At 34.1% G+C, this 15,078-nt stretch overlaps 1 protein-coding gene across 4 annotated transcripts in view; it reads left to right on the forward strand.

The window, feature by feature from the left end:
• Kansl1l (KAT8 regulatory NSL complex subunit 1 like) overlaps window positions 1–15,078 on the forward strand; it is a 130,110-nt gene that overhangs the window by 46,568 nt on the left and 68,464 nt on the right. For all 4 annotated transcript variants that reach the window (XM_004851123.4, XM_087205800.1, XM_021263500.2 and 1 more), the window contains 2 exons: window positions 5,699–5,896; window positions 12,329–12,450. In XM_004851123.4, coding sequence (XP_004851180.1) covers window positions 5,699–5,896; window positions 12,329–12,450 — 320 coding nt within the window. The remainder of the gene's footprint in view (window positions 1–5,698; window positions 5,897–12,328; window positions 12,451–15,078) is intronic.

Genomic DNA, 15,078 nt, shown 5'->3' on the forward strand with positions numbered 1-15,078 from the left:
AGAAAATCTGTTATAATATTGCAAAAATTTTGAGATAAAATTTATACTGCTCTGCTTCCTTTTTTATTTTCTGTTTCACCTTCATTCTTTCACACATAATTAGGTGTCTAATATGTACATAGACTATTTAGTGTTGAAGAAAAATTTCCAAGGTTCTTAAATTTTCAGGGATTTCAGTTTAATGGGGATAAAAATTAAATGATTACACAAATAAATGTTATTTTAGTTCCAACCAAGGGAATTTTAATGTGCTATTTCCCAAGCTTAAAAATACATTGTTTCTCCCAAATTATAGGGTGCTTAAATCTTGAAGTATGGAAAATTATAGGCTGCTTGAAATTCAAAGTACATTTTCCCATAGAAGCAATGATATAAAGACTTCTCATGCAATCTCATGAAATCCTATTTAATCTAAATGTTGCTAAATATATGTTTATAGCTTTGTTTTTCTGGGAAACTTTCTTTCAACATAGTGGGACTGTGGACCTTGGAAGATAATAAATATGATATTGTAAGGTTGACAGAGACTGTACTGAAAAGCAAAAGGGAGGTGTGAAGGGAGGGTATCAGAGCCCTTGAACTATGTGGTTAGTCCTGCTTCACCTAAGGTGTGCACATCAGCAAAGACTAATATGTTTGAGGCTGTGTTATGCATTTATATTTTGATAAGGAAGACAGAAGCTATAAATAGTTGAAAGTTGATGTTATTATGTCCAATGAGACGTGTTTTAGTAGGATATAGAAAAAGTGTGAAAGAGACTACTTAGGGAAAGAAGGTTCAGAGCAAATGAGAAAAAGAGGTGATATATTTCAGGTTTTCAGAGGATAAATAGTAATTTTCTTACAGAATCTACTTCCTCATTCTTATTCTAGTTCCATTTTAAAAAATATGTTCTATTATATTACATAGTTAAGTCAAAATCAGTTACCACTCTGAAAACTTGCTTTACCCTAAGTTCCAGCTAGATAAAGTGCTCCAGATTTTATTGTGGACTGTTTCTGTAAAACTGCCATTGCTTCCAGTTTTGTTTTGTTTTGTTTTTTTAAGGAACAGAATATACTTTCACAAATTTCCATAATGTGTCTTAAGAAAAGTAAGGAGGCACCAGCATAATTATGAGACTGCTGAGATAGTGTTTAGGATTCTCCATATGAGGCAATCAGTATAAGGAAATGTACATATATTGGTAGTGTTGTAAACAGTGCAGCCTGAAGACTGAGTCTATCCAGAATGGATGTAACCAATTTTGACATCATGTTACAGATAACTAAGCATTGAAAAATAAACCAAAGAACCACAATATATTCTACCTTTAACTTTTTGTAAACCATGTTTTGTGGATACTTTCAGTTTTACCATAAGGCTGATATATTTCAATATTTTGAAAACATCAGTATTAATTTTGAGTTGGCAGAGGTAACCTAACCAACTACCTTTATGTTTGGTACTAAGAGATATACCTTTCAATAAAATTCTTGAAATGCAAAAAAAAAAAAAAAAAGTAATTTTCTTGATGAGGTGATTGAACCACAACAAAGCATTCCTTTAAGGTCTGAAAGTAGAAATAGCATAATCAGTGTCAGGAATGACAAAGTAGTATGATATTCAGAGAAGCACAAAGTGAGAGTTGTACAAGAATGGGAGAGAAAACTAAGAATGTGATGAATATTGTTAGTATTTTGTAGGATTTGATGGTGGTGTTTGTAGGAAGGTAGATAGAAGAATTGACAGAACACTTTATGCTTGTAGGTCTTCATTTTTAATCACCATAGTTATTTTTTCTTGTTTACTCTTCTTTACAGGTCCTTCAGTTTTAATTATTTCTTAATCCTTTTAAAATCACAGATAATCTCTTCTCTTTAATCATTTTTAACAAATGTAATATTACATAAACTTTTATAACAAATAGAATTCTAAAAATTATTCAAGTATAAAATGATTTGGAAAATTTTAAGAAAGTGGGTTCCCAGTTAAATTGATGACTAAAATTCATATTTATTTCTAGACAATTTTGTTCAAATTCCTTTGACTTTAGAAAGAATATTTTAATATTCTATATATTCTAAGCAATACTATATACTTGGTGTTTAAATGTTTAAGTTCGATCCCCGGTAACAAAAAAAAAAAAAAAGTTTGACTATCTCTTTTGTAATGCCTGTTGGAATAAATTATTTTAAGAAAAGAAATCTAAACTTCCCAATAATAATTTATATAACTTTACATTTTTCATCACTCATGGTGGATACGGATCTGGCCCTGTGGTCTCTTAAAATAGTATTATGAGGGCTGAGGGGTATACCTCAGTGATAAGAGTGCTTGTCTAGGGCCAGCGATTTAGCCCAGTGTTTCCATCGCCTGCAAGCGCAAGGACCCAAGTTCGATCCCCGGTACCAGAAAAAAAAAAAAAGTGCTTGTCTAGCATGTAGGAGTCCTTGAGTTAGATTCTCAGCACTGGGGAAAAGAAATAACCAAACCAAAGCAAAACAAGAAAATGAAATCTTGTTAAGTTTACTTTATGGAAAATGCCAAGCAATTATTCTGTCGTATATAATAGGTATGTTCATACTTCCTCCATACATTTTTTATGAATTAATCAAGATGTTTAATATTTTTTATTTACAGCTTACAGGAGCTATTATTATATTGAATAGGATAAACAGCATTATCTGCTCTTATACCTTCTTGAATTATTGTAAGAAAAAATATTGAAGGATAGCTCATACTATCTTGAGTCAGAACTTCCTGTTTAAGGTATTTCAAAAAGAAAAGGATTTTCTTCTCAGTTAAATTAGAAATAAATGAAAGGGAAAGAGATCGAGAGATGCTATTTTGTAAATTTCCTGTCTACATTCTCCGTAGGTCAGGAAACAGACACTGAATAGACCTAGTACATCCACAAATTTTAGGTCTTTAAGCTATCATTTGCTCTTTTATCACACTTCATATGGCCTAAATTTTATTTAAATTTTAGAGAGGAGGAAATAACAGCTCTTAGCAATATCCCTTGGTTATTCTTAAATAGCTTTATCAACATGTTGCAACTTTCCTTGCTTCCCTTTCACCAATTTAAACTTTCCACAGGTTTAAGCTTTCTCATTTTCAGAAAAAAATTGTAATAGTTTTTTCTTGTGAGACACACAGGCTGCCCAATCACTCTTAGATTTCTTTTGTTATTCTGTAATAGAGTCGTGCCTTCCACATTTTAAAATGTATCTTTTGAGTGTTTAAAAATTTTTCATTTAAATTTTTTGCTTAAAATTAGCTTTGGCGACTTTATGTGAATAATGAAGATGTTGCTGAGGCAATTGTTTATCTTTTCACACAGTGTTTTTTCCTAAAGGACCCTGGGGTATGGGATGGAGGTAGGGGATCTCTCCAATGTTTCTGGGAGCCAGTTCTCTGGAACAAATGATCTGCTTCAATTTTATCCTAGAGTTTTCACTTATCTTCAGTATTGTAGGTGACTCATTTGTCTAAAAATAGTTGAGATCTTTGTTACCTACCTTTTTTCTATCTTTGGATAAATAGTATTGTAGTATCTAGAATATTCTAGTATCTAAAATATCCTAGTACCTAGAAAAGTACAATTATTTTCCAGGGTTTTTTTGTCCAAGGCAACACTTCAAGGGAAAAAATAGATGATAAAAATTGGCTGTGTATATATCCTTCGTGAAATTCTTAAAACATCATTCTTGATTGAGCTAATTTGAGCAGGCTCTTTATTTATCAAAAGGCAGTATCACAAAGGTTTGGAAAGTGGGCTTTTGAAATCCAGGATAGATTTTTCCATGGGAGTAATATAAATATGGGTTATGGAATGAGTCTAATCTGCAGTGGACTGGCCAGTAATATAATCAAACCCCAAGGGAATTAAAATTAAATTGATATGAAGAACACTTGTGTTGTTATTACATACAGATACTTGTTTTAAAAAACCTAGTGAAAGACTTGTAGAAGTTTTGAATGAATATCTTTAGGGTTTTGCTTTTCATTTTTTGTTTTTTTTTTTCCTGTACTGGGGATTGAACTCAGGTCCTTGCACTTGCCAGGCAGGCACAGTGCTTCTGAGCTACTTCCCCAGCCCAGCCTTTAGGGTTTTTTTGAGATGGATGATACTGTATTTATCATATCTACTTTACTTTTTCAAATATCAAAGCAAATAACAACTTATTTTGGTAATATTTCTTTAGATTTCTTGATGGTTATATTTGTATGTTTTAAGAAAATAAGTCAGTGAGATCAACAGTGGATCCTGTTCTCTTTGGAAAAGTCAACATATGAGCATTACTATAAATGTAGATTTTTAAGAAATAATGCAATTACTGCTTTTACCAAAGTCAGTGGAGATGTATTAGTATAAAATATATCCACTGAAAAGTTATATAATCCCTAGATAGTGTAAAGTAAAATGCACAAATAACACATTATCTATAGGTGGTTTCCTTCTTGTAAATAGTACTTAAACATAATACAGGCTGGCCCACATCACTCATTTAATTTGTTCCATTTTTGAAATAGTGTCACTTATCTGAGTACTTTTCACTATTTTCCATTCAGAACATATTTTAGCCACATTAATGGCTCTCCAACTAGCTATAGGAGCTTATTAGTTGTTTGATATGTGTGGGGGTGCATGTATGTTGTATGTATGACACTGCATTTCTTTGTAGAAGGAAGGGTAGAAGAAAGGGTAGAACACAAGAAGTTTTATGATAAGAACTTACCGTGACACAATTAAGATCATGTTTATGCACACCTTTTTCCTCTTTCTTTTCTGTCCCCATTGCCTCTAAGGACCTAAGATTGAGAACCATTGGCAAGAGAAAGATGAGGAATGTGAGAAAAGATTGAGCAAACCAATTTAGGAATAAATATGTATGAGTAGTAGGGAATCCAGAACCGTGTAGAGCCCTTCTCATTCTTTCAGTTCCTTACAGTACAGAAAATTCCCTATCGAACTTGAAAGCCTGTGTCTTTATTAACCTATAAGCAGCAAGAACTGTTACTCACTGGTGCCCATGGTTGCTGGCTGTTAGCAATAGGGGCAGGCTCATAGGGATGCTATAAAAGGAGTTCATATAGAGCTGGGTTGTTGTTTGGATGTCTGTAAGATTGCTGTTTGTGGGGAGGGGTTGGTACCAGGGATCGAACTCGGGTCCTTGCACTTGCAAGGCAGGTGGCACAACCACTGAGCTAAATCCCTGGCCGAAGATTGCTATTTTAATTTATAAATTTCATTTTCATTACAAAACTCAAAAATACTAACCAAAATATCAAAAGACTATAACAAGAGCCGGGGATTTAGCTCAGTGGTTTCGCCGCCTGCTGCACAAGCTCAAGGACCCGAGTTCGATCCCCGGTACCAAAAAAAAAAAAAGACTATAACAAGAAATATTTTGACTCTTAGTCTGAAAGTCTTTATTCTGAGTATGAGCCTTTAATTGTATTCTAAATGTATCATGCTTTTAACGCTAATGCTTAAAATCAGTAGGACAAAACCTGTGTGTGAATAAATTAGGACAATGTATTACAAGCCCAACCCATCAGCCAGAGGGTTATTTTAACCACTTCTTAAATTAGGCATTTTCTAGAGTTAAATTGTACTTTCAAGGATGCATAATTTCATGTGCACTGTAGCATTAAAGCTGATTTAGTAATCGATTTGCTATCATTTCAACTCTTTCACTATTTATCTAGGGGATGGTGATCCTAGAAGAATGTCAGCTTCCAAAAGATATTTTGAAAAAACAAATACAGTTTGAAGACCAAGCACCTTCATTAAATACTACAGAGAATCTTCAGGTTCCCCAAAGGAGTCCAGAGCCTTTACCAGAACAAGATTTTGAAATGTCACCAAGCAGCCCTACACTACTTCTTCGAAACATAGAAAAACAGGTAAAGTCAGAGTAAAGTACATGTGGTATGAAATGGCATTTTACTGATTTTATAAATTATTCAAATAAATATTATATGTGTATTTGCCTTTGTTATGGGGTAAAATTGGCTACTTGACATTACGTGCAATTAAAATATTTGGTATATGGTTTACCTTTATTATAATATTGATACAATTAAAATTATTAAAATTGATATGTAAATTATTAGGAGATAGTTCATTTATACTAGGGTTGGAAAATTCTTTTTGAACAAAGCTGCTTGTCATTGGACTTTTTTTTAGGAGGAAAGAATAGTAGTATTTATTAACAGTGGTTAATAAATCTGAGTTTCACTAGTTGATCAAAACTCTCAGTGAAAAGTAATAATGGAATATGAGTTTCTTCACAAAAATAATATGGACAGTCAGAGAAGCCCCTAACAGATTACTTTAATTCCAGATCCTTGCCTGGTATGTAAATCTATTATGGATGACCCCAGAAGTTGAATAATTCTGCAGTGTCTATGTCTATCTGTATTGGTCCTTTGCAGCTAGGCAGGATCTGTCAGAGCATGGCAAGTCTTGACCTCAGCTGCCTGATTACCTGTTATCCCAGGAAATAACACAGATTAAAACATGTCTACATCTAATTTTACTGAATTTTTCTAATGTATACTGTGAAATAATTTAGTGCTAGATTTGTTCTAAACCAAAATACTATATAAAATCTCATATTTGGTAGAATTACAATTGGCTACAGTTTTCTTGTAATACATGATCAAAACACTTTTGTGAGTATTTTTTACTTCAGAAAGTTATTTGGCAATTATCTGATGTTCAATTGGAATGCACTGTAACAAATAAGCAGTGTTATAAATTAGTATTGGTTATTTTCATATTCTCACTTCCCTGTTTACTTTCTTTCCCTCATTCCATAGGATCAATCTCCTTTCAGTTTGACATTAAGTTCATACTCTAGAATGATTTACTCGCTTTCTCCGTGAGACCTACTTTCTCCACTTGTTGGGCATTATTTATTTACTGGAAAGTAAGCTAATTAAATTAATTCTTCTCCTTTTTCTCTCCCACTCCTCCTTTCTCTTCCACCTCCTCATCTTCTTTTTCCTTTTCATTCTCTTCCTCTTCTTCCATTGGAGATTGAACCAACTCTTCTGAGCTACATCTTCATCCCTTTATTTTTATTTTTTATATTAAGACAAGGTATTGCTGAGTCACTAAATTGCCTAGGCTAGGCTTAAACTCTTGATCTTTCTATATCAGCCTCCCAGAATGTTGGAATTGCACATATGTGTCACTACATCCAGCTTAAATGAATAACTAGTACAGTACAATTCTAGAGGAGTTTTCATGTTTAAAAGACTTTCTGTATTTTGTTTTCTCTCCTTTGTATTACCAATTTTGTTGGACCTGAGATAACATCAGAACTGGCTGATTTGTACCATGCAAAATGCAACTGCAGATGCCTTTATTAAAAATATTTATTAAGAATTTAAAGACAGTGACAGCAGACCATTAAGTGGACACAAGACCCTTCTAAACATAATCCAGTGCTTCTGGACAAGTTGCATGCCTATCTTAGTCCCTTTCCCACCACTGAACACAATACCTGAAAGCAACAACTTAAAGGAGGAGAGTTTTATTTGGACTCATGGCTTCATTTCATGGTCAGTGGGCTCCAAGGTAGAAAGAGCATGGCAGAAGGAAATGACAGAGGAAAAAGGTACTCAAGCTATGGCAGCCAGGAAGCAGAGCTACGGGAGAATCTGGAAACAAAAATATACCCATGGAGGTCACAACCCCAATTACCTACTTTCAGATAGGCCCCACCTCCTAACACCACATTCAGGTACTGAACTTGTCAATGGATAAATCCACTGATGAGTATAGTGTCACCATAATTCAGTCACCTCCCAACCACAAGAGAATTTGGGGGACATTTAGATCTAAACCATAACATTCTACCTCTGTTCCCAAAAGACTCATGTCTAAGAGTGCTGAAGTCTTAACAGTTCCACCATTGCTGAAAAGTCCAAATCCAAGCTTTCCTTGGAGACTGAAGGCATACCCTTAGCTGTAACCCTCTGTAAAAATCAAAAAGAAATTTTAGGGCCTGGGCTTTAGCTTCGTGCAGTGACACTAAGCTAATCCTTGGTACCAAAAAAGAAAGTTTAATACTTCCAACATACAATGGCACATTCCAACACACAATTCACAGTCCAAAAAGGAGAAATAATAGTATAGAAAGGAATCAGACCAGAGCAAGACCAAACCCAGCAGGGAAAACTTTAAATCCTGTAGTTGCATGTCCAATACCTAGGGAAGGTTGTCATGAGATGTGAACTCCAAAGGGTTTGGGCAGCCCCAATTCTGTAGCCTTATTAGTTGTAGCTCACATGTGGCCTCTCTCTTGGGGTGGGTCCACTCACTACCTATGGCTTTCCTCAGGAGATCTTCCATGTTGTTTGTATCTCCAACTTCTGAGGTCTCCACTACATCTTTACCTTCATTCTCATAGCTTCACACATTGCCCTCACATGGGCTCCTGACAGAGACTAATGTTGTTGTCGATCTTGTCACATATTTTTGCCTGGACTCAAAGGCCTTGTTGTGAAATTTTGGTACAAACCTCCATGACCCCAAGGCTCTTGCGTACTGAATACCTGAAAAACCAGCACTATATGGATAATTAAAGGGTCAGCTGCCAGCATGGGTAGTAGCTAGACTCCCTTGGATCATATCTACAGCAACTTCTGAGTGCCTGTACAATTGGGGATACACTTCCCTATGTGGCCCTGAATGATTCCCCTGGGAATCTCTTTATCAAATGAAAGATTTAGTTTTGAACCTTTGATCTTATGATGGGTGGAGTCTTGATGACTTCTGAGATACCCTCAAGACATCTTTCTTTTTGTCCCTGTACAAAATACTTCACTTCTCTCAGTACTAATCTTTTCAGAAATCATGCCCTCCTTTGTACCACATTTGCAGGCTCTTCCATTCTAGCAAAGCTGCAAATTTTTCAAATCATTTCGTTCTGCCTTTTTCCTTGTTCTTACTGTATTTCTTGCTAAACCAGCAAGCAGTAACTCTGTCACAGCTTGCACATTGAGGTGCCTGGAAATTTCTTACACTGTATTAGTCTGCTTCTCTTATTCTCAGTTCCCCACAGTCTCAGGACATGAGTAAAATGTAGACAAATTTTCTGGCAGGGTGCAACACACACAGTCTCTAGTACAGTTGCCAATGTAGTCCTTGTTCAAATTGAAATCTCCTGGGCCTGACCTTCACTGTCCAAATTCCCATCAATATTCTAGTCTTTTGATCTCTAACCAGTTTTACATATCAAACACTGCTCATAACATTGTAGGGCTTCTGTAGCCCACTCTCCAAACACTTCTAAATACCTCCTGAAAACCAAAGGATTTTGAACCACATAGTCATATATAGTTACAGCAATACCCTCATTCATAGTACCAATTTTCTGAATCAGTCATCTTTCCCAGTACTTGAACAAAGTACACCACTTCATACCAATAGCTTAATGGAGGAGAGGTTTGTTTTGCTTCACTCCATTGTCAGTTAGCTTCAAGGCAGAAACTCCATTGTCAATTAGTTTCAAGGCAGAAATGACATGGCAGAGGGGAATAATGGAGAAAAGTTTCTCATGTGATGGCAAACAAGAAACAGAGAGAGAAGGGAGGTGCTGTGGATGAGACTATACCCCAGTGACCTGCCTTCTCTGACCAAGCACTACCTCTAAACCTGAGATTCTTGGGAGAACTTGTAGATCCAAACCATAAAAGAAGCCAGGAGTTGTGAAACCAAAAGTAACAGCTTAACATAACCAGAGTAGAGGAAAAATATTTATGTATTTATTCTATTTTTTTTTTTTTTTTTTGAGACAAAGTCTCAAAACTCACTATGTAACCCAAGCCGCCCTCAAACTCATGGTGATCCTCCTACCTCAGCCTCCCGAGTCCTGGGATTACAGGTGTGTGCCACCATGCCTAGCTTAGAGGAAAAATATTTTTAAAAGGCCAGCAATAATCACTTGTAGAGGTCATTAATAAATTGCCTATGAGCAGGTTGTTTTCTTAAAAGGTGATGATAATGCTTTATGGATCAATTTTTCAAAAATTAAGTTGTTTTCAAACACTTTTTTAGGGAAAACAGTCTAGGAATGAATTAAGTGTTGGGGGTGGCAAGCCTAATATTATGCATATTTTTGTTAAAATAATTTATTGGTGTACAACTCTTTTTTGATAATCTTTTGAGTTAAGTAGTTAGAAATGCAGTTAAAACCTAAATGTACTGTTGAATTGTACACTGAAATTATTTTTAGAAGATAACTTTTGATTCATAAGATTACTACTTGTATTATTAGTAATATTTTTTTTCCCCGATACCTGGGATTGAACTCAGGACCTTGCACTTGCAAGGCAGACGCAGTGCCACTGAGCTAAATCACTGAGCTGGCCATAGTAATATATTTTCTTTATAAATTAAAAAGATGCCTTATTTTAGTACTTCAGATGATTTAAAATAAATTTTACTACTGGAATATTTACATTAAAAATCTTGCTATGAATACATACTACTTTTGTTTTACTTAAAGTTGATTAGTTTTTGTTTTCAGAGTTCAAATTATTTCTCTCCTAATTTTACTTTTCTTACTGTAATTTTTACAGTGAATTTCCCACCTCCTATGTAGCTTTAAGTATTTGAGATTGGGCCAAAGTTGCTCATTGTTAAGGTAAAGGTAGTTGTTTAAATCCTGTCCTTCTCTGCCACTTATCACACACACTTGACCAGTGACATCCAGTGGGTTAATAGCTTTTTGGTAATGTATTTGAAGGTAGAACAATGAAAATAGTGCTTTCATGTTGCAGCCTGGAAAATATGAGATTCTTCATTAATTTAATTGCATGACTAAACTAATGAATAGTTGATAAATGGGTAAAGAAATCTATTGACATTGATGAATTTGAAAATGAACTTTAATTGGAAAATTATCTGTGTAAAAATTTTCAAAATGAACTCATTAACTGCATACTCTCTTACAAGAAAATAAATGATGAAAACATTGCAGGATCTTTTTCATGAAAGAAATTTTTTAAGGAATCAAATATTAGCTTAGGTTATATTATATTCTTTATCTCATTATTTCTAATAACATCATATTAGTTTCATGTAAATGAAGACTAAAAATATTTAGCAGGGGTATATAAATGTAATATTTTGCAGTTATGAAAATGATAAAACAATTCTGCATAGCATATAATTTGAAAAACAATCACAGTACATTAAGTAAGAAAAAACAGGTTTTAGATAATTTATGTGCATAATTTTATTAAAACACGTGTACATATTGTGCTTACACTCATGCTTACATGTACTCAGCAAATTTAGAATGATATATTACCAAGAAATTACCAATAGTTAACTTTGTAATATGATTATAAGTGACATTTTTTCCACTACTGAGGATTGACCTCAGAGCTTTCACAATGAGATACTCCCCAGCTCCCAGGACACACACACACACACACACACTCACACATACACACAATTTTGAGACAAGGTCTTGCTAAGTTTCTAGGTTACCCAGGCTAGACTTAAGTTTGTGATCCTCTTGCCTTAGGCTTCCAAAGTGTTGGGTACTCTTTTCGTTTTTAAAATGTCTATATTTTCTAATTTTTCTACCATGAACATGGGTTACAAGTATAATGAAAATATTTTTGTAGAAATACACAATTTCCATTTATGTGACCTTTATTATAATGTTGTGATTGTTTTGAGAGTAATTTAATAATTTTTACATATATTTAAGTTTAGGATAAAAGTCAATGAATGTTTTGGGTGCTCTCTTCCTAAAACAAAACCAAAAAAAAAAGCCAATTTTCTTTGAAGTGGGAAAATTATTGAGAAATGGTATGGTAAAATTAGGCCTGAATTTGAATCCTAGCTCTATTGCTTCCCAACTTTATGTCCCTTGTTCATCTACTTAGTTTTTCTTTTTTTTCTATAATTTTCTCATCTGTTCTTATCATTAGTAGTGATATCAGTAGGCGTTTATAAAAAATAGCTATGAATTTTTATTATTAATTTTGTCATCTCAAAGGAAATACATAGATGTTTATAGCTGGTTTCATATGTTCTAGAGGATAGAATGGGTAGATAAAGGAATTATTAAGAAAGGATATAGGAGAAAAAGGATATAGAAAAGTGTAGGTACTTTAAAATACAGGTTTGTTTATAATAAATGGAAAAATCAGTGTAATGTAAATCATCTTTATAGATTAAAACATTTATGAAAATGTACTCATTTACATATTTTGTGAGATATTAAGCATTTAATAGCCACTATAGGTCTGAGAGATAACTCACATTTCTTGTTTAACAGTAGTGTAATGTTGATTGTTTTCTTGCAGAGTGCACAGTTGACTGAGATCATCAACAGTTTGATTGCACCTCTCAACTTATCTCCAACTTCATCGCCCCTCTCCTCCAAATCCTGCAGCCATAAATGTTTCACTAATACCATTTCCAGAAGGTAGGATATCAGTGAAATAGTTTTCCTTCTAAATGTAGCTGTGCTTATTTTATTTTGTCGATCTATAAGTATTATAGCTATTTTTTTCTTCTGTGTTAAGAACTACTAGACTACAACCAGTAGACCATGGATACAGTTTTAAATTACAGAAAATTAATATCATTAAGTTAAGGATAAAGCTGAAAATGAGGGAGAAGATTTTCTTGGAAATTTTATGATGTTCCTGAAAAAGCATACTAGTGATAACATTTGTTATAGAAGTATTGCCTTATTTATTATACCTTCCATTTTGTTTCTTTTGTATTCATGCCGTCCTTGTAGTACGTTTTAAGAAAAACAAAACAAATCTTGGGACATAATTCAGGCCCAGAAGATTGGCATGTATTACCAATAAAATTCTAATCTTTTAGTCAATTATTTCATATCTTAACTTTCACAAATTAAATTTTTTCTGAATATAATAGATCAAATAGTTTCTGCAATCATCAGCAATTTCTTTTATATATTGTCTTATCAAAATATGTATTCTATGAATTCTAATCCTTATTGAGAAGAGTGTTTTTTTAGCTTCACTTTGTTTATTTTTCCCTTTGAACTTTTCCTTTTAAAAATGCAACTTGAGGGTATACTAATAGGATACCATTTGTGTGTCATTGTTGAAGTTTTTTCCAAATAAAATCATAGTTTTAGCTCCTTTGATTTAATTACCATAGAGGTCTAAGAGTAATTTTGTATTAGAAGATATTTATATGAATAATACGACTTTTAATATAGAATAACAGGGAAATTTATGCCTTAATGGAAGACTATGTATTCATCACATTCTTAATATTAGTGGATAAGTCTTAAAATTTAACAATGCTATTATTTGATTTTTATTTCTAATTAGTATTTTTGGTACATTTTATTTTATTTTATTTATTGTTAGTGGGGATTGAACTCAGGACCTTGCACTTGTGAGGCAGGTGGTGCCACTGAGCTAAATCTCCAGCCCATTAATTGGTATTTTGAAAGCCTGATTTTTAATATTTATACAGTTTTATTTGTGCTGGGTTATGTATCTATTCCATTATGAGAGAAGTTCTTGTATTGATTTTGCTTCACTTTTTTGACTTTATGTTCATTCATTATATCACTGATGATGCACTTTGGAAGTAAAGATTCTCACATGACATACAGGGCAACTATGATATCCTCATTCATAAGAATCCTAATTAGGAGAGTAAGTGAAATATAAGCTGAGCCACAAAAAGTTGAATAAGCATTGTGACTAGAAGATAACCACGTTATATTTCGTTTGCCTAATCAAGTATGACACTATTGTGTGTATACTTACATGAATACATGTATATTTTCAATTTAAGTGTACAGTTGGTCTTTTATATATGTGCATTCCATATTCCCAGATGCAACAAAACCTTGTCAATATTATTTTTTTAAATGCATCTGTACTGAATATGTATAGACTTTTTTCTTCTAGTCATTATTCCCTAAATACAACATAACTATTTTCATTACATTTGTGTTGATTAAATATTTGAGTAATTTAGAGATTAGTTAAAGCATATGGGAGAGGAATCAAGATGGTGGAACACTGGCCCCAGATAAGTTTCTCCGGGACTTGTATCTAAGAAATCTAGAAAACACCTACTTAATATGAAAAAAGAGAAGAGCTCCAAGAATCAAGAAAGAGCCAACAAGAAAGCTGAAAATTACAGAGAAAGAGAAGACAACTCATATAAAAGAATGAAGCAGTCTGGAATGTTTACCCAAGCTCCCCAGAGAGAAGAGGGAAAGCTAACTGTGGAAGCACATAGTAGCCTGGAGAGGGCAAGCAGACTCATGATAAACAAGGACCTGGCAGTGCTACCCTAGGAACAACTCACAGTTATTGTAAGCTATTAATACAGTGTGGGGTTTTACTCTGAATGTGACTCCTTTTGCATAGTAGGATATCTTTGGAGAGGAAATCCATAGCAGTGCATACCATACTTAAAAGTAGTATAAACAGGAGCCATTTTGACAAAGAGTTTATTGTTTAATGCTAAGCTGCGCCAGGTATCAGAAGTCACAGAACAACCACATTTCAGGATCTCTTCGGTGACCATACCGCAGTGACTGGGTGAGAGATGACCACAAGAGACAGTCAAGGAAAGGGGGAGGGCTAGTCACAGATCCCCTGAGAAACTTAAGTAGCTAGGAATTCAGGATGTGGAAGACACTGTGGTTGGCAGTACCTCTTCCTGTGGTGAGAAGTCAGGCCTATTGCATGCGGATTTCTGAGGGGGCTGGCTCTGAAAGTTCTGAGATTGAGTGCAATGGATCATTTGACTCCCCTTCCTGCTTCCTTCCAGCACATAACTCATTGTTCTGTTTGCTTTCTGTACCCACCAGCATGATTAGGAATATACTTCTACTTGGATGTTTGGCACATTCCTGGGTGTATGGACAGGGTTTTCTGGAGCAAGTGGTACAACTTAGGTGCTTGCAGGTCATAAAGCTGACTGGAGATAGGATACAGATGGCTGAATGAAACAATGCAGAATATGAAGGAAGAATTCAACAAAGAAATAGAGATTCTGAAGAAACAAACAGAAGTTCTAGAAATAAAAAGCTCAATAAGTTAAA

The sequence above is a fragment of the Heterocephalus glaber genome, unplaced genomic scaffold (assembly GCF_053883595.1).
Source record: "Heterocephalus glaber isolate CG9 unplaced genomic scaffold, H.glaber_assembly_v1.0 deba00000621, whole genome shotgun sequence".
NCBI classification, from domain to species: domain Eukaryota; kingdom Metazoa; phylum Chordata; class Mammalia; order Rodentia; family Bathyergidae; genus Heterocephalus; species Heterocephalus glaber.